The sequence below is a fragment of the Agelaius phoeniceus genome, chromosome 1 (assembly GCF_051311805.1).
Source record: "Agelaius phoeniceus isolate bAgePho1 chromosome 1, bAgePho1.hap1, whole genome shotgun sequence".
Taxonomy (NCBI): Eukaryota; Metazoa; Chordata; class Aves; order Passeriformes; family Icteridae; genus Agelaius; species Agelaius phoeniceus.
In genome coordinates this window covers 110,565,901-110,591,998 of record NC_135265.1, presented here as the reverse complement: position 1 = coordinate 110,591,998, position 26,098 = coordinate 110,565,901, and the positions used below count along the sequence as shown (strand labels likewise).

At 41.9% G+C, this 26,098-nt stretch overlaps 1 protein-coding gene across 2 annotated transcripts in view; it reads left to right on the top strand.

The window, feature by feature from the left end:
* The window catches only part of GAREM1 (GRB2 associated regulator of MAPK1 subtype 1), a 102,450-nt gene that overhangs the window by 66,681 nt on the left and 9,671 nt on the right, over window positions 1–26,098 (top strand). Inside the window, exons 3-4 of one of the 2 annotated variants that reach the window (XM_054640768.2) lie at window positions 11,102–11,232; window positions 20,550–21,728. In XM_054640768.2, the coding sequence (XP_054496743.2) occupies window positions 11,102–11,232; window positions 20,550–21,728 (1,310 nt within the window). The remainder of the gene's footprint in view (window positions 1–11,101; window positions 11,233–20,549; window positions 21,729–26,098) is intronic. The other variant, XM_077185187.1, reaches the window with a different exon arrangement.

The window sequence follows — 26,098 nt, the reverse complement described above, 5'->3', positions numbered from 1 at the left end:
AATTGAATTCCTTCCTAATAAATTGAATTCCTTCCTAATTTAAACACATTATAAATATGTAAACTGAGCTATAGTCTGCAGGCATTGACAGATATTGGCAATACAAAGTGATGGTACCTTTCCAAAGAAAATTGTCTTTTTAATTACACAGAATAACAGAAATTGCTTCTTCCATTGCAGATACACAAATGTTGGAAACTTGTTTGAGTGACAGGTTCTGCAGTAATTTGAGTACAATAGTTTAGCAGATTTATGTTTAGGGAGAGGAGAGAAGGGGAAAAAATACAGGCTCTGCTAGAAACTACATATATATTCAGCAAGCAAATGAGATACAAGCTTTGAAACAATAAGCTGCTCTATAATGCACAGACAGTCTTTCAGGATACCAAGCATCAGCTCTGAAGTCTCTCTACACATTGATAAAAATGTCTAACTGAATGAAATAAGTTTATTCTGTCTCATGTTAAAGCCCTGTTAAGCTACTGAGAACTGACTGAGCTTCTGACTCAGTCATTGTTCCTGGTTTTTTACAACTCCTCCCATTCAGTTAATTAAAAAACCTGTTCCTGAGCAGGGAACAAAAGCACTTTTTATACAGAATTGGTCTATGTGCATTTTAAAGATTTCTGCCTGGTGAATGCAGTATTTCTTTAGCCTTGTTTACCGCAACCCAAGCGGCTGCCAGGGGCAGTGCTGTGGATGTGGCTGCTCTCCTTGGGTGGAGGACACGCCGTCCCACGCTTGGGCCAGGGTGTGCTGCCCACGGCCTGGGGTAAGAACCTGAAAGGCACAAAAGACTCTCAGTGAGCAAGAAGTCAATGAATGGTGCTCAGGTCAGGCCACAGAGATGAGGATACGCACGTGGGAGTAGCAGGAGGAAAAAGATCTGTCAGCAAAAGAGCAGAAAGCGTAAAGGATGGTCGGTTTGCAACTGAAGAAAAAAGTGGCTTTGCACTGAGGCAGAACCATTAAGGGCTTGAGTTTTGGTGAGTGCTGGCTTTGAAGCTTTTTGCCAAACCAATAAATAAAAGCTGTTACTCAGAAAGGCAAAGTTAATGGTTAAGCTCAGTGGTTGCTGCTGTTATTTTAGTGAAAGTTTTGACTTACCAAGAAATAGAAAAATGTGTATGAACTTGTTCAGGAGAGCTGCTCCCACTTTGCAAATTTATTTTTTAAGAAATGGATACCAAATCCAAAAAGTTGTCTGGTGTAAATCCACAACTTGTTTGTGGTTAGGATCCCTGGAATCCATATTGTGGTAAAAATGCACTTCTGCACATCTTAAATCTCTCCCTATAATTGCACTCTCTCAGTTTTTTAAATCAAAGTGAAATTCTAGGATTCAGAACAGGCCTGACACAGAGGCTGGAACTTGCTTCTTTCTAATTTGCAGAGGTTGGCTCTCGTCAGTGCAATCAAATTTTGGTCCCCTAAAATTATTAGCCCTGTTCTCTAAAAATGAAACCTCTTCCACCTGTACTATAACATTTTTCTGTTGCCACAGGTGAACACAGTTTCTCTTTTGAATGCTGTCTGGTTTTTATCTTTCTGTCAGTGCAAAAATTAATTTTCATCTTTTTGAAAAAATTTAGGCACTGGAATTAAAAGAAACTGTTCCACTAGAACTGCACTGAACTCAGGTCCTGAAATATTTATGCCCTCAGAAAATATTCCGGTTTGTTTCATTGACACTTCATTTGCACAAGGAACTGAAATTCACCGTTTAGTAACCAAAATGACAAGGTGAAAAGGTGGATTTTCTGTGAGGAGGCACCTGCTGAGGCAAGGGGAAGGATGTCATTGGGTTTCTGTACTCATTAGGTGCTTGCAGTGCATAATCCCCATGCAGATTATGGACTACAACTGCACTGTTGCTGGTGTGGGCATCAGCCCACAGGAACATATTGTGTTATTGTGTTTTCTCCAAATTATTAATTAAAAATTTGTTCTGAAATAAAAGGAAAAGGGATTTTCTCTGCCAACATTGAGGAGGAAAAGTTACACATTCATAATTTCTTCTGAAATCAGTTTTAATGAGGTGAGTAATCTGTGGTATAAAGGCAAAATATTTGGATGCAGCTGTGATAGAGAATCCCAGCATGCTTGGCTAACCTTTAACAGGTATTCTAGCATAGTCTGTTTGAGCCTGCTTGAAGCTAGTAATATTAATTTCAAATTAATTAATTTACTTGAAACTAGTAATATTAATTTCAAATGTTGACCAGGAGTTTGTTCTGCTACTCTCATCTCAACTTTCTTCTGTGCTTTAATTAAATGTTAATCTGTTGTAGACAACCCTGTTTGTTTAATGTCTGTATGTCTTGGGATGGGTGTACACTGATGATTTGGGAGGAGATCACCTAGCTAAGACTAGATCCAAAGGCAGATTAGGTCTGTGTTGCTTCTTACTTTTAAAGGTATGTGATGTCTTTCACTCAAATAGAAAAATTTATGAGCATAGCAGTGTTCTGTTAAGGGTCTTATCTGCCACTCCGTGAAGGGTTTCTTGTTCAGTTTGCATTGACATATCTAAGCTCAGTCTCTGCTCCTTAAGATTGATTTTTAGCCCCAAATCAGCATTAATGTGTAAATAAAAGCAATGCATTTACTTAGTAAAGCAAATGTTTCAAAGTATAGTAAGAACTGTAACCATAAATGTTCTCACCTTTGATTGTGCCCCAATTTCTTTTCTGGTAGTTATTGCTAAAGGCTACTAAGTGAGGGATTAAGTTGTGTTTGTCTTCTTATTAAGTTTTCCTCTCTGGTGGCAGGCAGTTCCATTGGATGTTCCCAGAAGGATCCTGGATGCTGCTGCAGTAGGTTGGAGCCATTAGCTTTCAGTGACTATTAAACACTGTCATAACTGAGATCTGCATGGATATTATCCACTCCAGTACCAAGGGGATGATGCTCATACAAGGAAGGATTTTGCCATTGGGCAGCTGCTGTAAAATGGAGTCACCTCAATACTGTTTCATGCAAGCTCTGGGTTGGTTTAGCTGGGCTTTCTGTAACTCTTTCTCTTTGTCTCAATCCCTTTTTGAGCTGTGATCAGGGTAAGTGCTGATACTCACCAGGAGAGCATCCCATCTTCATCTGTATGTCTTTATATTCTTACTCTTCAACAGGAAACTTTCCACAGCTTTTGTTTACAGTAATTAGGAAAGTCAGACAGTGTGGTACTCATCAGAGTCCTCTGCATGGTCAAGTGAGTGTGTGAACTAACACACTGCTTAAGGAACATACTCTTCATGTCTGTTGGAAGCACATGGGAAAGGAAGAAAATTATGCTAATTACAGGTTAGATTGATGATAACCCAGTAAGTTAAATCTAGTTAACTTACAGTCCAGACACTCAAAAACATGTGACCCTGTAAAATGGAACATTTCATTGTGGTAATCTTGTATTTGTGATGGTAATAACTTATGAAACAAAGGTTGGAGGTTAGGCTTGTTTTCCCTGTCTGTCTTTTTACATGATCTGTAACCTAAAATTCCCTCTCTTGCAATATCTATGAGTTAAATCTGCTTTAAGCTATCATCAGTCACCATTTGAACTGATTTTTCTTTGTTATGCTGCCAACAGAATCTTTCTCTTTTTTCTGTTATGCTACTTACGAATCATAAAAGTAAGATAAGACAAAAGAGAATGCTAGGCTGTACCATCCCCTTTGCTTTGCCTGCACAGGATTAGAGGGTTTGATTAGCAAGCATTGCATTGCTGTGTGGGAAACTTGGTTGGATTCCCTTCCTTGATCTCTCAGATGGTGTCTGTGCATATGCACAGGTGATGTGTCAGTGGGCTGATGCTCTGCTTCGACATGTCTCACCAGGTTGTGTGCCTGACTCATTCTTTCTTGTTTGATTGGGTATTTGTGCCACAAACATGACACAGTGAGGAATAAAGGCATTTAAGCCTTCAAAATCTTCATAAGATTTCCAGGAAGTAAAACTATTCATTCTGAAGGGCTCCTTCGCCATGCAATGTTACACAATATCTACTGACTGAATGTGCCTTTGTGCCTTGCCCTCTGCTTTTCAGTGCCATAAGTTTAGCTCCAGTACACTTGATGAATTCTACTGGTGTCATGTTTACTTAGATCTGTCTCTAGTTCATGTTCCATCTATTTTTTTTAATTCATTCCCAAAATTTCCAGAAGATTGGGTCTAGATTGGGACACACGAGGTCCTTTTCTTCACCCATCTCCTCAAGAAAAAGTACTGACAGGCAGTTCTTAAAAAAACAGAGGGAATATTTCTGTTTCTTACACCTGTTTCAAGGTGATTATGCCTTAAGAATCAATCATAGCATTTCTAGTTTGTATCCCAGTGGTCATCCTTTGGAAGCTGTGCACCAAAGATATACTTGTGTATTTCCTGTTGTATTCTCCACACTTATAGTTTCCTGTATGCCTTCAGCAGGCTACAATATGAAAATAAACAAAGAAGTTCTCATGAATAACTTCAAAAAAATATCTTCTCTGCCCCCAAGCCGTTTTTTCTGTAGCTCTCCAGAGCTATTGGTGTGGCAGACAAGGATGAAACTGTGCTGCTGGGCTATCTTGCTCTTTCTTTGACTGAGGGGTTGAACTTACCATGGCACTGCATCCATGTTAGTTTGCTGCCACATCCCAACCTCAGATGGAATCAGCAGCTCCTTCAGTGGAGAGTTCAGAGATAGCAGAGCAGGTGATTCACTTTCCTGTCTTCTCTGTGAGCGGCGAGCCTGCCTGCACTAGTCCATTTGTGGCCTGCTGTCTGCTCCTGCTGTTGAAAACAGCATTCTGTAATTCCATTTACACTTGCAGTTCCTCTCTTTGCAGTGGGACTCTGCTGCTGAGTGTGCCTGCACTCTTCTCTCCTCTGGAGAGCTGGGAACAAATGCTCACTGTTGACAAGCTGGAAGATGACAAAAGTGAAGCAAGGCATTTATTTCCCACTCATCATGACTTCTGCATGTCTGCCAAACCCTTTCACCTTGGCTTAGTGATAGGTCCCTGAAAGAGCTTCAGTATTAATTTTACTCTCTGGTCCCAATTAGCCACATGATAGCTCTATCAAAGACTGTGATGGGCTTTTCTTCCTTTTCTCAGGTCTAGACAGCTACAGCCACTGCTAGGACAACACTGCTTGCAACAACAAAATGCCACATTTTGGTTCTGTGCAAAGACATAATGGCAGTGTCAATTTAAATTAAAAGTTGACTATTTTTCTTTAAATTGCAGTGTTGTGGTTATAGCTTAATCTATTATTTTGGAGTCTTTATTTTGCTATGCTCTCTCTTGACTGGCTGCCTTATCTAAGGACTAGTTAGGGATGAAATAGCTCTACTGTATGATCTAGTTGATGGGCTGACAGAGTAGCCATTCCTTCCTTTGTCCCCCCATTAAAATGAATTTATATCTTTATCAGACCTTGAGGAGAGTTGTACACACAATCAAATAAAGACTGTACATCAAAAACCAAATCTGCTAAAGTGTACTTTTGGCTTATGCTCTTGAACTCTGCCCAGTTATATCAAAGATCATCATTTTGTGAAGAAAAAGTAATTTGCTATCAGTGTTATGCACAGGAATGCTGAAAAATGTAGGCAAGAACTGTCTTTTTTCAAAATGATGTTATTCTGGCAGGTAGAGCCTTTCCTTTTTGAGTAGCTCTGCAGTTCCTTGAAATACTAAAATGCAGTCAGCAGTCAACAAATAATATGAAACATAAACCTCTGCAGTACTTTTGCTACCCTGCTGTGCTGTCTGCGCATTCTTGAGGAGCAGTGGGCCTTGCACACAGCCTCACAGAGGGCTGTGAGACTTACTAAATAATCAAAGACAGACAATACAGCTCCTGCCTCCTTGGAGAAACATTTAGCAGCAAACACAGCTGAGCAGATGTTTCAGTGACCTTCCATGTTTCCTATTGGTGACATGCATTTATTTTTTTTAAACAGAGTTTATTTTTACAGTTTTTCTTTGTAGTGAATGAGCATAAGCATGCTCTCATGCTTTTATATCAATGAAAACTTGACAGTTTGTCCAGCCAGTGAATGCCTGCCATAGATAAAGAGTGCCTGGGTCTAGGTACAGTGCAGTCACTGTACAGAATGTTTCTGTTTCAGGAACATTCTGGACTGTTGGAAACTGCTGGACTATTTGAGGGTAAGGGGTAAGTCACTGCAAAAACCAGGGGATCTTGCATCACAGAAATAACCTGGATGAGCTGCTAGGTTGGAGTTAGGAACATGTGTAAGCCTGCAAGAACCTAAGCAATGGAAGCAGCAGAAGCTTGGACAGAAAGGGCTGATTAATGCCCCTGCTCACAGCCATTCCAGGGCCAATCTGGCAAGAAGGAAGATGGACTGATCTTCCTGCTCCTAATGGGTTTTTATAAATGCCTTCATAAACTGGAGAATAAGCACTGTTTTAGGTCCTTCCTTGCCTTTTTATTTTTCCAGACTCATTTCCACCAGTAGTAGATTTACTGTCTTTGCTGTAAGTACCTTCACAGAGAAATAAGAATTCATAATCTACAGAGATAATATATACTAGGATGAAACTGTTTCCAATACTGTGCCTGCCAGAGGCCAGACAGAAAGATAAAGAGATATAAAGGTTGCAGGAGTTGTTCATTTCTCCCTAGCGTTTGGCTGCAGAGGAATAGCCATACCTGCTCAGTGGAGCATGCAGGTATTACGAATCTTTGATCTTTCTGAACCTTCCCTGATTTACTACAGAAACATTTCATTATTCTTTTTGTGCTAGTGAGAGAGAGGGGTGAGCTTCTATAAAAGTATAGTTCTAGCTTTATATTTTCTTTTTTTTTTTTGTTAAATTCCTAATTAACACAAAGTGAAATTGCCCTGTGGTTTGTTCAGGCTTTCTGTCAGTTTTGTCAAGTGTCCCAAGGAAATTGTGGAAATTGTGCCTTTTTCAAAGTGGAAGAAATTTCCACTTTAACATGCAGTCAAGCCATACTTATGTCCATTAAACTTGTGTTTCAGCCATGCTTTGGTTTTTTATGGAGGCTTGAATAGAGACCAGGTAGAAACATGGGAAGAAATTGTCTTCTTCCTCCTCGTTAGTTAGTTAGTTTAGTTAGTTAGTTAGTTAGACATTTGGTTCAAATGCATATTGTAGGCTCTTCAGCCCTTCTTTCTCTCCTTCCAATAAAAAAAGTCTGTTTTTTTCAATGAGGAAATAAATTTTTAAAAGCTGTCTCTAGAAAATCTCAAATTATAAACCCATCTTTTTCACGGAAGAGGCATTTTAATGTCTAGCCCTGACAGCTCCCATGCACAGCATACTTCTTGATTTTGTAACAGGCAGAGATTAATGCTGCCCTTCTCTTCTGTGCTTTGGGATCTGTGTGTACTCCTCTGTCGTCAACCTCCTCGTGAACTGCTGCTTATTAGCAGTGAGGGCACAGACGGCTTTGTGTTTGTGAGGCTCAGCTGAAGGACGGGGAGGATGGCACAGATAGCGACACAGACAGCTCTGAGCGTCGCTTTGTACCCAACCAAAGCTCCCAATGATGGTTTTCTTTTTTTCTTTTTTTTTCTTTTTTCCTTTTTTATTTCCGCAGGAATGTGTAATTCTGCAGTAAAGAGCAGACTCTGCTCCCAGTTGCACACAGCCTAAAGCGTTTGTTCTGTGTTGAGGAATTTGGGACTTTTTTTGTAGAACTCTGGGTTGCAAGGAGTAGTAACTGGCCCTGTCTTGCCACCAGATTCACTGTTGTTAAATATAAAACAGTCATAGAAAAATAGTATTATTATGCTTCCAAACAGAGTAACTAGAGAACCTAGAATTAAAGGCCACTGTCTCATTCAAAGGGCTGGATGAGTATTGTTCATATCATGTATTACTATTCAGTATTTTGTTTTCCTTCCTTGTTCGTGTGAATTCATGCTTTGTTACTGTGGCCAACTCAGTTCCCACTCTGAAGTGAGAATTCTCAATTTCTTTCTGAACTAGTAAAAATTTATTACTGCAGTTTCAAAAACCTGTTTAGCTTCCATGCAATATCATATTCACAGAACTTCGGTTCTGTGCATAAGCATGGAGTATCAAATCAGAAGTAACTCCACTGAGTTTCGATCTGTCTGACATGACCTAAACTTGCTGTAGTTTCAGCTTGGGGTTTTTTGGTCATTAAAAACTCGAATCACAGCTTGCCTCAAGTGGTAGCCGCAGCCAGGAATGCTGCAAATCAGACCCCTGGATCCCAAACTGGGCAATCACTTAGGGCTGCTTCCCAATGGCTGTGTCAGTAGTCAAAGAGGATAAAATCAAAAATAAACACAGCCTTAGGTCAGCCCATGGTGAAGGAACAGTGTGTGACATCTGTTAAATTTAAGAGCATCCTGCTCTTAGTGACTATCTGAAGTACATCTACTGGCTCTGTGCTTTAGAGTAGTGGTTTTTCTGTGCTGTCAGATGCTCCCTGGTGCAGCTCATAGTCCCTGCTACTACACGATGCCCTGACACGTCCTGACTCCATGCACAAGGACACCTGACTTCACTCATCTTCCCCACTCCTCATTTTCTTTTAGAGGAAAGTGGGGTGCCTGTGAGGGAAAGGACCTGTTCAGCCAGGGAATGTATCTTCCTCTTGGTTAGGCTGTGGCTGAAAGGGAAATTCTTAAGACAGGATTTTCATGGTTTGTGGCAGACTGGGGATTGAAAAGCACAGCTCTCTCTTCGTCTCCATGTGCGTGCTTTGGCATCAGTCATGATGCACTTCTCAGCACCAGTTAACTGAGCAGCTTCCTGCTAATTTTTCAGATTCCTTTAGCACAAAGGTGTTGGCTGCCTGGCCCCTCTATTGCTTTGCACCTAAAAGGGCTCAAAGCAGACAGGCTGAAGAATTCAGCTTTAGTATGCTGGCATGGTTCTATTGAGTATATGAAGCATTTTCCAAATGCTTGTCTGCTGTCAGGTTTCCTGTGGCTACCCATACTGTCTGCCAGGTATAGCTTTATCACTCCTACAGTTTGTAGTCTTAATCCCAGAGGTACTTTAAAGTTTGTGGAAAGAGAATTTGTGAAAATTTCTCCAGATAAGAGGGTATGTTGACTACAATGAAAGTTTACCATCAGTAAGCAATTAAACAAATTTAGAGGGAAGAAAACCTCTGGGGCTGCTAAGCCCAAAACCTCTTCTCTGCACTGGCACTCATCCTTCAGCCATGAGTTCCTCTGAGAGCTGGGAAGGAGATTCTGGGTAGTATTGCTAACTGTGCATTTACTCCAACCTGCTTACACTGCTGTTGCTTACTCCTGTCTAAGGTGGAATGCTGCATGACCTGTGGTCTCACCCAGAGAAGCCATTCCTGCTGTGGTACACTATAGGAAGAGCTTCCTCAGGTCAGACTAAAAGTCCTGTGGCTTCTACCCCTATGCTGGTCTCCAAAGTACATGAATTGCCTTGGTTGAACGTCACATCATAGCATGTCCTGAAGCAGATACAAAGCTGGGAAACTCAACTGATTTTAGGAAGTGTAATGAAGGTTATTAAAACATTTGAAAAATAGTCCTGCAGTGAGAAATACCAGCATCTGTAGTTACCCTGCTGATAATACTTCAAAGTTACCATGATCACTTTAGAAAGACAAAACATATGGAAGGGTATAAAAGGAAGTCCTCTGCCTTGCAAGTTGATTTTCAGGGTTACAATCACAGAGCTTTTAACATACTGATTAAAAGGGTGTGCCCCTGGCAGCAGGTACAGCTGGGGATGGGCAGCAGTGCTGAGCCTCTTGCTCTGGCACCTCTCCTGAGGGGTGGGTGGGTGGGTGAGTGGGTACATGTGTGTGCACACACCTGGCAGGGGCAGGACAGCTCTCTCGCATGGGCGCCAGGGCTCGCTGAGTTTGCGTTGTCTTCTGCTGTTGTGTGGCCTGAAATAGTTCAGTGTGGGTGAGTTCTCCCAGCCTGTCACAGAGGTCTCAAGCCTGATGGGATGGAAAGGGGCAGCAGGGTGCTGAGCACAAGAATGCTGAAGGAGTGAGAAAATATTTCTGTAGGTGGCTGACATCCTCATGTACTGGATGTATTTTAATGAAGTTCAGCGCTATTTGGGAACAATAATCCAGTGCATGCATTGCAAATTTTAAAATGTGATTTACAGGAGCTGCACCAAACATAGATTTTATTCAACCTTTTTCTCATTTTCTAAAGTTGTTTTTTACATCAAGTCTTGCTGAGACCAGCCTTTAACTTAGTAATAGTTACCATTTCTAAATTTGGAAAGATCACTCCAGTGATTTTAAGCTTAAGTCATGCAAACAGTGAACTGTCTAAACTTTTCTTATCTCTGTATTTATAAAATAAAGTTTTAAAACTTGTATTCATAGTGCACACAGGTGATTGATGTGCCTGGCTGTCCCTGGCAGGTCTGCCTGGGGTGGCTCCTTCCATGTTAGTTCTTGCCTTTTACAAGAGATAGAAAATAGCCAAAGTTTTCATGCTGGAGGGAGGTAAAGTTAGCAAGAAACACTTCTTTCTCATGCTCTTCTGAAGGCAGACACCTTCAAAAGAGTTTTAAATGTCTGTGGTTTAATATCTTACGTTAGCTAAAGTTCTCAAAGGGTTCAGTTTATCATTAAGGAAAGTTAGATGCTGTTCCATTCTTAGGGAAGCCCAGGGGTAAAAGGGCTTAGGTTTAGCCTGCTGTTTGATGACGCTAAAAACAAACCCAAATTCCTTATGTTTATTGTTTTGGGGTTTTGTAGGTGTGGTTTCTTTCTGTAAAACTTTTAATATTAAAGGCCCAAAAGTGCTATCTGTACAGATACTATGACACTGAATTAAGTACACAAATGCAAATGCCTCCATAATTATTTACTATTTCTAGACAGCATGTGATAAACCAATCTTTTTTAATTTCACTTTGGCTGCCACATGTTCTTTTCATTCCAAGGCAGTGAAAGTGGGTGTCTTTCATGGCAGGTTCAGGAGACTCTACAATCTTTCGTCTTCTTGTTTGGTTGCTAATAACTGGAAAAATTGACCGAGCAAAATGGTGAAGAAGTTGAGCCAGCAGTTGCCACAGTGACAGTTGTCCAATATAAATATCTTACAATTCTTCTGTTTATCATCTGTTTTCAGGGCAGTTTAAGCTGCTGGAACAAGACCGAGATATTAAGGAGCCAGTGCAGTATTTTAACAGTGTGGAGGAGGTGGCTAAAGCATTTCCTGAACGAGTTTACGTCATGGAGGAAATAACATTCAACGTTAAGGTAGTCCCTGAATAAATATTTGTCCCTGTCTAAATGATTAACTGTTGCAACCTTTATATACATGGCAAGTGAGCAGCGGCGCTGAGTGGGAAGTGTGATTTTTGAGACAAACGAGCCTTTAGTGTTCCACATTCGGTGATGGTGCTCTTTGGGATCATTTCTGCAGTCTTAAATCAACATGTCCTCTAAGGGCTCTCCTGCCCTATGGCACTTTGGGGAGCAATCCTGATGATCCATTCAATAATTCATCTAATTAGGATGCTCCTGCCAGATTTTAAACAAATGTTGTTTGTTGCCCCCTTCCTCCTCCCCCTCCAGCAGTCTGAATTTCATTCTCTGCTAAGCAGCAGCTGCTCAAATCCCTCTCCAGAAAGCCTCTTTCTCAGAGAGCACACAGGGTGAAATGATGAGGTTGCTTGTCTCAAAATTACTGCAGCTAAATACCATTGTGAATAAAATAACAAAAAACCAAAAAAACCAAAGAAAATAAAACAAAAAAAAAAACCCAAAAACAAACCATGCCAAAATAAAAAGACACAGTTGTTCTCTGTGTGCATGTGTGTGTTTGTTTGTGCACAGCTCTTGGGCACATGAAAGGGTCACTGATCCCATGAGAGGGTTTGCTATCACCAAACATGCTGCAGTGCAGGGTCACGAAACAGTGAAATCACAGCTTGTTCTTCTCTGTCCTACCTACACATGTGACACTGCACAAGGTAGGTCAGCTCTGCTGTGAGAGCAGAGTGGTCTCCAGGCTTATCTGGTTGGTTTGAGCAGCAGCACCATCTCAGACTGGTAGAAGAGCATCCTAGAGCTGGTGTGCAGTGGTGGAGATCCACATCATATACCCTGCAGGGGAAACTGGCTAATACTGGTGGTGCAAAACCAGCCTGGAATTTCCTGGTTCTTTGTGTATACGGTTGGGCTTTGTTTAACAACCTTTTAATGGCTTCTTCCTTTTTCTTGCACTGCTACAGCTGGGAGACACCAGCTAGTTCACAGTTTTTATAGGTGTAAGTGGAAGAGCTCATCAGTTAATTTAATCAGTGACTAAGACTCACACCTTGCAAGACAGTAGGTTGTTTTCATTTGTGCTCTGCATTAACCTGAGCCTGTAAAACAGAGGCTTTCATTAATGAAGGCTAGGTTAGAAAGTTGGAACACTTCTGTAAATTTAGGCAAGGGAGCAAGAAAATTTTATCTCTGCTCAGAAAAAATCCTTGTGACTGCTAGCCTTATCCAGAGCTGTGCTGTTATTTCTCTTTTGATCAATGACCAAACCAAGAGAATGGCACAGTAGAATGTGCAGCTTTGATTTTCTAGTGCAAAAAAGTATTTGTCTACAGGCCTCTTTAAACCTAAAATGCCATATCTTGAGTTTACCATGAGTGGTTTTAAAACTCTTTTTCATATGTGGCAAACTGAGAAATAAGCAAAGCTTTCTGTTAGATATGAAATCCATTTTTAAAGGTTTTATAGTGATACTCCTTAATGTAAATAACAGTAGTAATAATCCAGGTTTAACCTAGTTACACAGTTATCTTGGCAGTATTCCTCTTGGCAGTTTTTCCAGTTTCATAGAAGTCTATTCCAAGGTTATCATCTTCCAAAAAATAAATGAACTTAGCAGGATTTATTAAAGTGTTTAATAACCCTTTACATGCAAGAGAATTATGTACGCTAAAATTTTAATATGGGAGAGATTTTGTCAAGCTGATTAGAGCAAAGGGAGGAATACTAAGTACAGTTGATTCCTGTCCAATGTAGCATGCCTGTTTAAATTCAGAAGAGAGTATCAGAAGGCAGCTAATCCAATAGAAAAAGAAAAAAAAAGTGCCCAAAATATCTGATGAAGCACTTAAGATGAGAAGGATCTCTAAAGTCTGGGAATTATTTCTTATTCCAAACACTCAACTCTTCAGTGGATAATTTTTGAAGAAGGAGCCTGTAGAGTTCCAAGGTGACCAGACAGTCACTGTGTTCTTTTGTCTATGCTTGTTGAGGTGTGCCTGCATGTGCCAGTACACCATGGTTATGATTCCACTTGGTGTGAACCTTGCTCCTGAGTGTAAATCCTTGGCAGTTCCAGCAGGATTTCACAGCTACCGCTGCATTCTCCAAACTGCCTTCTCACTGAGACGGGCTGCGAGATCATTTCCAAGGGGCTTATTTATTTTTGCTTCCTGTAATAGTCATTGAAGGGAAAAATCAGCCACCTTATCCTGGCAAAGCAGGGGAGATGGTTCTCCCTTCCTTCCCTGTGGTTTTGCAGCTGGACAGGTTCTCTGGGCAGTGCCCTGATGCAGAGGGTTGAGGACCTGATGGGTGTTTGAAGAACAGCTGTAATACATGCAAGCAAGTGCCACTAGGAGGGAAAGGTGGTATCTTTTCAGAGACTAGCAAACAAAAATTTTGGGTTAAATAAAACTTTTGTAATGGCTAAAAGTACTTAGTAACTCTTCTGGCCATATGTGCTGCACTGGATACCCACTTGGTCATTTCGAGTGGTAGCAGCATCTACAGGCACAGTAATTTAGAGTGTTCTGGGGATAAGTGAGTTTCATTCAGTCAATAGTTTAATCTCTTCCTGATCAAAAAATAGAGGCATTCTGTCCTTTCTTCACTGACCAGATAGGTGAGAACCTTTTTTGTATTAGTATTCAGTGCATAATTGAAGAAGATTTTATTTATGTTACAGAATTATGCCACAAATACATGAATTTTTTTTTTCCATTGCTAGGAACAAAATACTAAAAATGTTGAGCTACCCCAGGACCCTGTCTTTTGCTGAAGCAACAGCAGTAGATGTCTGCTTTCAACTGCTCTGGTCTCATACATGTGGCAGTATGTATACAAACACCCAGGAAGCTGTTTGCACCAGGTCTTAAAAACAAGACAAGGAACAAACACACCCCCCCACCCAAATAATACTGAAGGCAATTCACAAAAAAGTTCCCTTAAAAAAGCAGCAGTATTGTCTGATAGACTGCACAGTAGACAAACTAGGAGTTCCTTCACTCTAAAAACCAGCTCACTTAGTGTGGCAGGACCCTTCAGATCTTCCAGAATAACATTTTTCTTCTCAAGACATCACTTGGTCTCCCTGGAGAGTCTGTGAAGCTGTTTGCAGACACTTTCTAGAATGGACAAACGGGTTAGAGAATTAGCCTTATAATGATTCTTTTCTTACCTATCAAAGATATTGTATGACTGATGTGAACTTTTGATACCTGATTTGTTCATATTTTTTAATGTAATCTTCTTTTCACAGTGATTTAACTGTGTTGGCCCATACAATGTGCATTTTGGCAGAAAAAAATCTGTAGTGAAAACTTCGCCCTTTTTTTTGGTTTTGTTTTTTTTTTTTGGCAGATGGTAATGCAGTACAGTGGAGCAAAATTGATTTCCTGATTGTAATTCTGGTGCCTCTGATAAACTCACCCTGAGTTGCCATAAAGCACATATATAGGAGGCTGTAACTTACAGTGACATTCTTAAGTGCTGCAGTAGTGACTTGCTTGAAATGAGGTGCTGTGTAGATTTTGGCTCCAGAGTTTCAGGCAATTCATAATACTTCACCTCAAGAATTAGTGCTTTAGTGGCCTTGTGGCTTGATGCCAGCCTTACAAAGCAGCAAGAGTCAGCTCCAAGCAGTTTGGGTTTTTTCTTTTTCCCCTTTGCCCCCGGTACACACAGGCTCAACACCTCGGTGTCTTGCGTTGGCATTGCAGTCCTGTGGCTGCCTCTTTTCCTCCTGGAAAAAGGTTGGGTGGCTTGAGTAAGAGAAGCACTGGAAGCAGAGCTGCTGCTGCTGTGTGCCTACATAGAGGTACCTGCTCCAAAAGAAGCCTGGATGGCAAGTGCCACTGCCTCGGTGGATCCTGACGTCCCACGTAAAGAGACACTCCATGTTACAGCTCTGCTGTGTTATCTGCCACATTTCGGGTCATTTTTAGATCACTGATTTATTTGAGACATTCCTTAAAGAGCACTGAAGCCAGCTGTTAATGTAGTAATTAGGCAAAGTCCCTCTTATCCCAGAGGGAAATGCATGAAGACTTTTACTTGCTGATCCTCTCTTGGGAAACAGACATTTGTAAAAGATGGGATACTGTCTCACTGAATTGAGCCAACTTCCTTGGAAATGTTTGCTCTTTTTTTTTTTCCTGCTAACAGCTCTCCTGAAGACACTGTTTTACATTTTAAAAATCTTTTCCAATTTTTGTGACCTGTAAAAAAAAAAAATATATATATATCTAATATATATGATCTATTAAATATATGTGTAGTGCTACAATTGGTCCCTTGGCTCTAATAGTAAAAACCATATGTTGTAGCTATGAATCAGAGACTTCACAGTTACAAAGAGCTCTAACAATTAAAAAAAATCCTAATTGTATTTTTAAAGTGAATGCAATGCTTGCATTACTCTAATAAAGTCTAGTAGCTATACCTACCTATATAAAGCCACAAATCATTTTTATAAAGGTGTTCTTATGTGTCCAATTAAAGACTTCTGCTCCAAACTATAACAAATTAGAATAATTGGAGTCCAAGACAGCATATTGACTCAGGTGTTACCAAAATCTATTATTGCTAGTTAGCCTTTCCTTAAGCAAAAGGAAGATTATACCTGAGCTTTTCCAAAAAACAGTTTCCTAAGTAATCATTCCTTGCTTTTCTGATGCCTGTCTTCTGCAGGACTTTGCAATGGCTTTTCAATGTTACTGGAATTGCACGAGTCTTAAAATATAAAATATTATAGTGACTTAGACCACTGCAGTTTTGCAGTGTGTTTGGCAAGGTGTCTGTATGCCTGTAAACTTTCTGGTTACCATCCTGGCATCAGCAGTGAACAGATAGTATGGATTAACAGCTGGCAGTCGGAAGGGAGAAGGCAAGTACAACAGGGAGAAAGTTCTGGATCTGTGGGTCTTGTGCATTCATTTTTCAGCTTGAATATCTACTCCTGATTCCTAGATGGCATTGGGAGTGTAGTGTGGCAAGCACTGCCTCTTTCACAAAGCTGGGGTCACTGGTTATTCTCACCTGTTACCAATGAAAACTGGACAAGAGGAGCAGAAGAGGGGCGAGTGCAAAGGAAAACTGCAGGAGTTCTTACAGTGCAGGAAACATTGTTGAAATGTATAAAGCCCTCCTTGGATGTGTGATGCAGCTGAATGAAAGCCTCTTGGGTGTTTTCTGCCTTCTGTAGTTGTTACCTCTTCTCCAGAATTATTATGAGACTTTAGGAGTTTACCACAAAAATGTGTGTTTATTTCTGAACTAATCTGTGATCTGGACCACCTTAACTCTGCCATTGTGTACTGCTGTCTTCAGTCCATCATATACCAGGGATATGCACACATTCACCAGCTGGGACCTGCCACTAGCAGGTCCAAGTGTCTGAAACAGTGTAGGGCTCTGCTACACCCCAGCAGCAGCTGCATTGCAGGAAGCAGAGGGGGCCCAGAGAATGGTCTCAGCAGGGTTGTGAAGATGCAGATCCTGCTGGGTCAGTGCTGAAAGCTTAGAGGGTAGAGGGAGATAAGGCTGATGTGGGACTACTCCTTCTGCCTTCTAGGAATAATTTATGATATGCACTTTCATGTTGTCTATAAGTGTACTATTTGGCATGGAACCATAGAATCATTTAGGTCAGAAAAGACCTTTGAGATCATTAAGTCCATCCATTACCCCAGCACTGTCAAGTCCACCAGTAAACTATGTCCCCAAGTGCCACGTCTTCACATCTTATAAATGCTTCCAGGAATGGTGACACAACCACTTTCCTGGGAAGCCTGTTCCAGTGAATGACAACCCTTTTGGTAAAAAAAAAAATTTCCGGATATCCAATCTAAAGCCCCCCGGTGCAACTTGGGGCTGTTTCCTCCTGTCCCATCTGTTCTTAGGAAATGCTCTGCATGACTAATTCCTGGGCTTCTGGAGGCCCTGTGAAGCTCACCAAAGGCAGTGTAAAACCAAGCTAGAGTCCATGGCTCTTTGTTGATTTGTCTGTAAGTTTTGTGGCTGTTGATAAAGTGAAATGTTTGAACAAGACAGAGCAAGTCTGATTTTCATATGTCGTTGCTACAAAGACAAAGCAAGGATCATTTAGCCTAATGATCCTTAGCCTTTGTAATCTTGAGAACAAAAGCTGAGCAGTATCTGTTCACTCTTATGTTTTTTGAGAGAGATATATATGATATATATGGTATATCTTTGTTGCCAATATGCTGGAACACATATTTACCTACCATTTACCTACCAATTTAAAAGGACAAGCAGCCCAGTGGGATGTATCAGCAATCTTAACATCATCATAAGTAGAATTTAGTAGATAAATTTCTGAGGTCTTAGACTTTAATTTCGTGTTTTCGGTTTTTATTATAATTTTGAGCAGCAACCAACACCTTATATTTTTGTTTAGAAGAAAGAATGCAGAACAGTATTTTTCTCAGTGTGCTAAACTAGAACTATGGCATCATCTTTCTTTTCATAGAATATCATTGAATATACTGAGTTGGAAGGGGCCCGTGAGGAAAATAAAATCCAACTCTTTGCCTTGCACAGGACACCCCAAGAATTGCACCATGTGCCTGAGAGCACTGTCCAAATGCTTCTTGAACTTTTGTCAGGCTTGATGCTGTGACCACATCCCTGGGGAGCCTGTTCCTATGCCCAACCACCCTCTGGGTGAAAAGCCTTTTCCTGATATCCAACCTAAACCTCCCCTGACACAACTTCAGGCCTTGAGTTCCTGTCACACAGAGAAGAAATCAGTGTCTGCCCCTACTCTTCCCCTCATAAGGAAGTTGAAACTACAGTGAGGTCTCCCCTCAGTCTCCTCTTCTCCAGGCTGAACAGACCAAGTGACCTCAGCTGTTCCTCATACAGCTTCCCCTCTAGGCCCTTCACCATCCTCTTTTGGATGCTCTCTAAGAGCTTAATGTCTTTTTTACATTGTGGCACCCAAAACTGCCTCCAGCACTCAAGGTGAGGCTGCCCCAGAGCAGAGCAGAGCAGGACAATTCCCTCCCTTGCCTGATGCTGGCAGTGCTGTGCCTGATGCACCTCAGAACACAGTTGTCTCTCCTGGCTGCCAGGACACTGCTGACTCATCCCATTCAACTTGCCATCATCCCAGGTCTCTTTCTACTCTGCTGCTCTCCTGTGTCTCGTTCCCCCATCAGATTGAGGGTTAAATTCAGCCTTATTTCACCTGCAATGATCCTGTGACTGTATTTTTTTAACAATGAAAAAAATGTTTTCCAATGTTTTTAATTGAAAATAATTTTGTCTTAAAACGTGTCAGTTGGCTCTAAAAGCCCATTTGCTATTTGGCTGGTTGAAGTGGATGGCATCAATAAATAGCTGCTCCACAAGACCCTCATTGTAAAGCTCAGCCATTTAGTTACCTCTGTGGTTTCACATCTGACCCACCATTTCCTCCTACAGTGGATTGTTTGTTTGTGAATCATCAGAGAACTGTAAGCTGCCCAAGGAGGAGCTCCCACAGCTGCAGGTTGTGACACCTGCCTTGCTCCAGACAGTGTCCCACAAGTAGTGAGGAAAAGCTGTGATGCTGCAGCATCGAGTGAAAAGTCCAACAGTGTAGCTGGCATTGTCAAAGCAGCCATTTGCAGGGACTTGTTGATTCTAGAAACCAATATTCCTAGAGAAAACACCCTCTCAGAAAGAGAAGAGGGAGATTGCATGGTACAGGCACAGAGCCCTGTGTGTCCTCAGCCCTTATCAGCCCCTCAAAGGCAGGGCTGTGTGGCTGCAGCTCCAATGCAGCGCTCTGTGGCAGTGTCAGGAGAAACCAGCAATGAACGTCACATGGCCCTTATCAGCAAAAGAGCTTCCAGTGCTTTCATTTCATGTCGTGGTGTTTCAAATGCTGCCAGGCCACTGGTGCAAACTGTGAGTGAGTATTACGTACCATAAACCCTAGTGGTTTCCTGGATTAGACCAATTAGTGTTTGTTTAGATAATTCAGGGTTTGAATGACTTCCTCTCCGGAAGCCCCGAGCCTGAAGTGCTAAGGCGGCGCACCTCGCCTGAGCTGCCTGTGCAACTGCAATTCTGGCTTGCAGAAAATAATCACAGCTCTGCAAATATAGAGGGATTGCAGGTCATGTCTTAGAAGAGGAAGCATTATTCACTGCGCTTGTCAGTTATTGACTTACTGGAATTACAGCTTTGATTTCATGCAGTTGTGTGATGATACCAGGGTTTGAAGCCTGGAGTTTGAACTTCACTCAAGTCCATGAAGTCTTTAGGGGTTTTGGAGGTGAGGAAGGGATATACAATTTTAGCATATGTTTTCATTGGCAATTTCTTTAGTATGTTCAATTTCTCAAATAAAATAGTTGATAACAGACCAGTAGTGTATATCTGGTACACTTTCATTTATGAGTAGGGATCTGCTGCTACCAAAGAATTGGGTGGGTTCTGTTAGGTCCCTGAAAAGGGCTTTTCACATTAAACCACTCAAATATGAAGCAGAGCAATCTTGTCTATAAAGAGTTATTTCAGTCGTAAGGAAATAACTTCAGAAGCAAATGAGCCTTGGACATCTGTTTTGTTGGGGGTTTTTTCCTGGTACAATTTCCATACTAGAAACGCTCACACATGGCTGTGCATATGTTGTTTAATCTCTTAAATTGCAATTATGATCAAAAAATGAGGAAGGAAGTCTATGACTAGGAGAGCAAAGCAGGGAGGGGAGTTAGGCATATGGGATAGACCGATATTCTTGATTTCTCCTTCACGGAATAGATGTCATCTGTCATTCCCCCTAGCCTGGAAAAAATTATATCAAAGGGATATGCTTCATCTGTAATGATGAGATCACCTTTTCTGCTCCTCAGGGAGCTGAAGATGGTAAAAGACATTTGTTTCCCTCAAGAGCCTGGCAAATAAGTTCTAACAAACAGCAAAAACAAAGGTGGGAAAAGATACCCGAGGGAATCCAGACATGGTCTGTCATAGCTGAATGACACAAGTGGCTGTTTGAACTGCTGGGATATGTGGATTTGCCCTTTCTGATTATGGTTATGTTTGTTCTCATGCCTCCTTTGGCAATTTCAGGTGGCTCTTTCCTCTCAAGTAAGATGCAAGAATGAGCTGAACAATTTTAAAAGGTTACTTCAGCTTAAACACCTTGCACTTGACCAGTCAGCTGTTCAAATAAAGCTACTTTAATGTTTTCCAATACATAGTCTTGTAAGTTCAGTCTCAAGAGATTTGATGTGATTTGAAGTATTGTCTTCATTGGGGGGAAAATCAAATTTTTCATTATTATTTTGCAGGTAGCTTCAGGTGAATGCAATGAAGACACTGAAGTTTACAACATTACCCTTAGTACTGGGGATGAGCTCACTTTAATGGGGCAAGCAGAAATCCTTTATGCAAAATCTTCTAAGGAGAAGTCACGGCTCAACACCATCTTCAAAAAAATCGGGAAGCTTAATTCAATTAGTAAGCTAGGCAGAGGCAAAATGCCCTGCCTCATCTGCATGAACCACAGGACCAATGAGAGCATCAGTCTCCCTTTCCAGTGTAAGGGCAAGTTCAGCACCCGCAGCCCACTGGAGGTGCAGATGCAAGAAGGCGAGCACACGATTCGCAATATAGTAGAAAAAACCAGGCTGCCTGTGAACGTGACTGTGCCAAGTCCTACACCAAGAAACCCTTATGACCTGCATTTCATCCGTGAGGGGCACAGGTACAAGTTTGTCAACATCCAGACCAAGACTGTGGTAGTTTGTTGCGTGCTTCGTGGAAACAAAATCATTCCCATGCATTTTCCTTTGCACTTGACACTTCCGAAATTTATTCTGCCCGATAGCGTGGTCAAGGGGGAGCTGTGGCACGAGCCTCTCATCCAGCACTGGTTTAATATATGCCAGGAGCAGTTTGACATAGACGAGTATTCGCGTGCCGTGCGGGACGTGAAGACTGACTGGAACGATGACTGCAAGAGCCCGAAGAAGAGCCGGTGCGCGGGGCACAGCCACGTGCCCAACTCCCTCAGCTACGCGCGGGACGAGCTCACACAGTCCTTCCACCGGCTCTCCGTGTGTGTCTACGGCAACAACCTGCATGGGAACAGCGAGGTGAACCTCCATGGCTGCAGGGACTTGTGTAACGAGTGGGCCCTGTTCTCTCACGATGCTCTTCAGTACCAGGAGTCGGGGGACAGTGGCAGTGATTACCTTTTCCCTGAAGTTAGCGAAGAATCCATGTTTCTGCCCACGAAACCGGAGCTTCCTTACGAAGAGCTCTGGTTGGACCAAGGGTTTGGAAAGGGTGGTGATCAGCCTCTCTCATGCTCGCTAAGTGAGAAGAACAAGTGTGAGAACTACAGAGGATCCTTCCGATCAAAGTGTGGTACCGCGCCTCTTCCTGTGCCTGCAACCATCGGAACAACCACGAAGTCTTCAGATGTTTCCCTACCTCCGCCTCCAGTGCCTCCCAAATCAGAAGCAGTAAGTCAGGGTTATTTATGTTTGTTTGTTTCCTTTTCTAGGTCGTGAAGAGTTTGCATGCAGATCTTTTTAGGGAATACTTGGTGGAGGGGGGAAGGGCACATACAGGGCAAGGGAACAGTCAGACTTGGCAAGATGTGCCAATTCAGCTAGTTTCCTACTGTGTGTAAGTCATGTCTTAAATATCACAGGAGTATATTTAATATTACTAATATAATATATTTAATATTACTAATATAAATCTAATAGCTTAATCCTGATACTTACAGATGATATTTATTGTAGGTTTCTTGCTCACACAAACAAGGTCTAAGAATTGCTGAGTCACTTAATTCTCTTGCTTTTCACATCTCTCCATGTGACCTCATTGTTTTCTCATGCCTTCTATCTTCTGTGGCCAGAGTGTATGGGGCATGACCCACTTGGAAATACCTCATATTGCCTTAGTGTGTCTTCAATTAACAGGCTCTGATAATGAGAACAGCTAGAATTTTTACAGATTTTAAGTGTTTGTTAATGAGAAATTGTCTTATCTATTGTGACCCTATAGCAGATTTTGAAGAATACTGTGTCATTGTCCCCAAGGAAACTTTATCAAACTAGACCTGAACTAATTGCTCTGTACTGCTTATTGAAAGAAAATATGTTTAAATAGGAGCTCTGCAGAATTGCTAAATGAGCCTTCTAGAGGACTCAGTTGTAAACAGAGCATGTTTCCTGGCCTAAGGTTTTTAATGAAAACTCATGGGAGAAATCACTTCTCCAAACCTGAAATGTCATGGAGACTTAGGAGGGAAAAATGCAAATGTATTTTATCAACAGGAGCTTATGCAGGCTGGCTGGAGATTCCACTCATTATGTGGTCTCTTGACATAGTCCTAAGCATTATTTAAGAAAAAAAAAAGGAAGAAAAGAAAGTAAAGGAAGAAGATTCCCTAAGGAAAGAGTGTCTAGGAGTCTTTAGCAAAATGTCAATGATACATATATCACGTGAATCTTGGTGTATATCATTATTTAACCAATTTGTTTTGCAAGGGTTTTTCTGGAACTAAAAAAATATTCCACTTGAAAGTCCTATGGTGATTTCAAGAGCATGGCTGTACAGTAAATTAAGACTAATTTGAGACCAAACTGCAGCAAAACATGATGATCCCTTACCTTTCCTATTGCCATCTAACAGTCCAGTAGTGTTGGCTGTAGCCTTGCCCTCATGAGTCAGGTCACAACCTGGTTGAAAGCTAAGATGTGTTCATTCATGCTGGGTCAGCCTGCAGTGGATTTCTGTGGGGATGCCCCTGGCCAGGCTCTGCAGTGCCTGGGGAGGTGCAGTGAGGAGAGGGGAGGAGGACACCAGGCAGGCACAAAATGCCCAGCTACAGCCCTTGGACTGTGCCACCAAAACTTCCCCGAAAAGCAAATGCAGGAGCTGGAGCGGCCAGGAAAGGCAAGACATTCTCAGCAAAGTGTTTACGTGCAATGTTAAGTGCAGGAACCCAAGAGCACTTCCTTGCCTCTGAGGTCAGGTATGCACTGACACTTTGTCCAGACTCTTGGACAAGTGCCCAGCAGCACCATATGGAGATGAGGCTCCCTTGCAGCCTACACTGGTGTTAACTGGAGTGGGGTTGGTCCCACCCTCCTCCACCTCCTCCTCCTCCTTTCCCAGACACATCGTCCTGGCTTCCCTTTTGTGCTGGCTCTGGCACTCCTGTGCCTGGGCAGGCAGCCAGGTCTGGATCTGGAAAATGATTCGTTTCCTGCTGATTTGTGTGAGCTGAACTGCTTCTGCACAGGGTCAGAGGAGTGCTGCAGTGTTGGGGGTGGGTGGTGGGGGAGGAAGGCTGTCCCCACAGCCCTTGTGGTATGGGTCATGCCTGCAACATGAGGGTCTTACCGCTGAGCTGTGGGCGCTGGGAGAGCTGTGGAGCACCTGCACATCATCAGCGTGGACCCTCAGACCTGGGGAATCCTTGGGGTAGATGTGTATGTTGCCCTTTAGAGTTATTTTGGAAAGTGTGCAATTTTGTCATGTGTGTCTTACATTACTGAGGTAATGTGTGACTGCTGTCAGCAATCTCAGTGTATCTTTCTAGCCATTTTGGAGAAATAACTTCTGCTAAAGATATTAGCTGGAATTTAGAGGTGGGCAGGGGGTGTAACCCCATTAAAAATAAAACAAAACTAAAAACCTACATTTCCATAGATTATAATAATTTATACTTGCTTTTATGGCTTCCTGGAACAGCTTTGGAGTGAGTATCAGTGACCTACAGAATTCGTCTGTGGGCTGGGGCCGAGGAGATGTTTGCATGGTTTCCATGTAGGTATTTATAGAGTAAGTAGATCTCAGGAGCTGCTGGTTTAGTCATCACTCCCTCTAGAATGATATTCCATAGCATTTCTGTGTAAAGGTTGGCTGGCAATTGTATTTTTGCACTAAATTTAAAATGTGTGTCCAGGAGCTGTTTGCAGGATGGGAAAGGACATCTGGGTATTTCAGAAGCTGTTCTGGTTTTCTTCTCTCCAGCAGGATGAAGCATTGTGATACATTATGTGTATTTTCTAAATACCTTTCAGAAAATCAAAGTAGCATGAAGGCAGAAGGCAGAAGAGGGGGGAATAACCTCTGAATTAAGGCCTGTAAATTAGTAATTTCTTCATTCCCCAAACACTAATTTGCATAACATCAGAAGCTGTTTTCCTGGTTGATACAAAGCACATCCCTAATGGAGTGCGCCGGAAGCTCAGGCTCCTGTGGGCGAGGAGTGTGGAACTGCTCTGTGTTACACTCACAGTCAAGCTGGTGACAGGGCAGGTTTTATCCAGGCAGCCTCAGAGCTGGTCACTGCAATGGGCACCTGTGGTGCCCTGATTCAGCAGTGGCACCCCAGGGCCCAGGTGCTGCTGGCAGGGCTTGGGCTGGCAGCAGGGAAAAGGAGCGGTGGTCTTAAAATCAACATAGCACCTCATGCCATTGGAAACAGGTCACCATTCCTAGGTCACAGGAAGGAGGGTTGGAGCATGAGAGAGCTTAATGTCTAACAGAAGTTTCAGGTTGTGCAGTGTAAGTGTTTTATCTGTATCTGACAGCCATGTGACATTTAGTGCTTCCAGGGCAAAGAGTATTTCCAGCTAAGAGCAGCAGCCATCGAGGTCATTGTCCTGTCACACCGTGGCTGTTCCACTCATCTCCTGCATTTATTTCATTGCCATTCTCTTGGACCTAGTGAGCATGGCTTTCCTGAAGCTTCCCCTTGCTCATGTCAGTTTAATCTGCAAAATTTCTCCTTTTTATTCCTCTGCTGGGTTTCCTGGGGGCTGCGTGTGGCAGCTGTAATTGTGGTTTTGTGACAGGGACCAATTGGGACTGCAAACAGGTATTATTTATGGCTTCATTCTGATCTGCAATCTGGGTCAAGCAAGGGAGTTTGGCATAGTTTGTTATGCCAGCACCTTTGAATTCCTCAGTCTTCCAGGAAAGAAAAGCTTTAAGCCTTTGACCATCTGCTGTGCTCCAAGAGCTCCCCTGAATGGTCCCTCTAACCCCATGGATATATATTCAATAGCATTCACTATTAACTTTGCCTATTCTGACTTGGGGGGAGAAAAAGTCTTCAGGCGTCCTTGGGGCACAATATTAAAATGGTTGAAGAATTTTATGCCTGAATTCAATAACAAACATGAATAAAATTGATTCATTTTTTCCCCTTTCCTTGAAAGAGCAAATAAGATCCCTTAGAACAAGATTTATTTCAGTGTTTTATGCTGACGGGCATTTCCTGTAATTTTGACTTGTTTTGAATTAGGGAAAAAATGTACTACAATGTCCTAGTCCCCAGTTTTCCATTTCACTAAAGTACTAAATATGTTGTTGCATTTTGAAAGCACTGAAGTGGATTGCAAAAGGTTCCACATTTATTTTGTTTTTAAATAAATTAAATCACTTTAATTGCTAATTATGTGTTGCAGAACTGCTAAGATAACTTTTAGTTCTGCATTGTTGTAAAATTTAAAAATAAACTTCAGCTTTCAAACACAAAAATAATTTCCTTTTTCTGATGCATCTAAGACTGTTTCAGACAAGGAGAACATAGAGGTCTCCTCCTGCCCAGGGGCAGGTGGTGAATCGTTAAAAATCCTGCCTGGCAGCCGAATTCTCAGCAGCCTTCTCACCTCTAGCCCTACTAAATAAAGTTGCTCTCTCAAATATGTCCTGATGAGATTAAGTCCTTAATTCCATCATATTTTTTATGGGGACGGATCCTGACATTTTGCTCCTACACAGGCACACCACAGTAAATTTCAGGTGATCTGTGCTACAGCTGTGTGTTTTAAGCTGTGAGGTTGTCTGGCTGCACAGAGCAGACCTG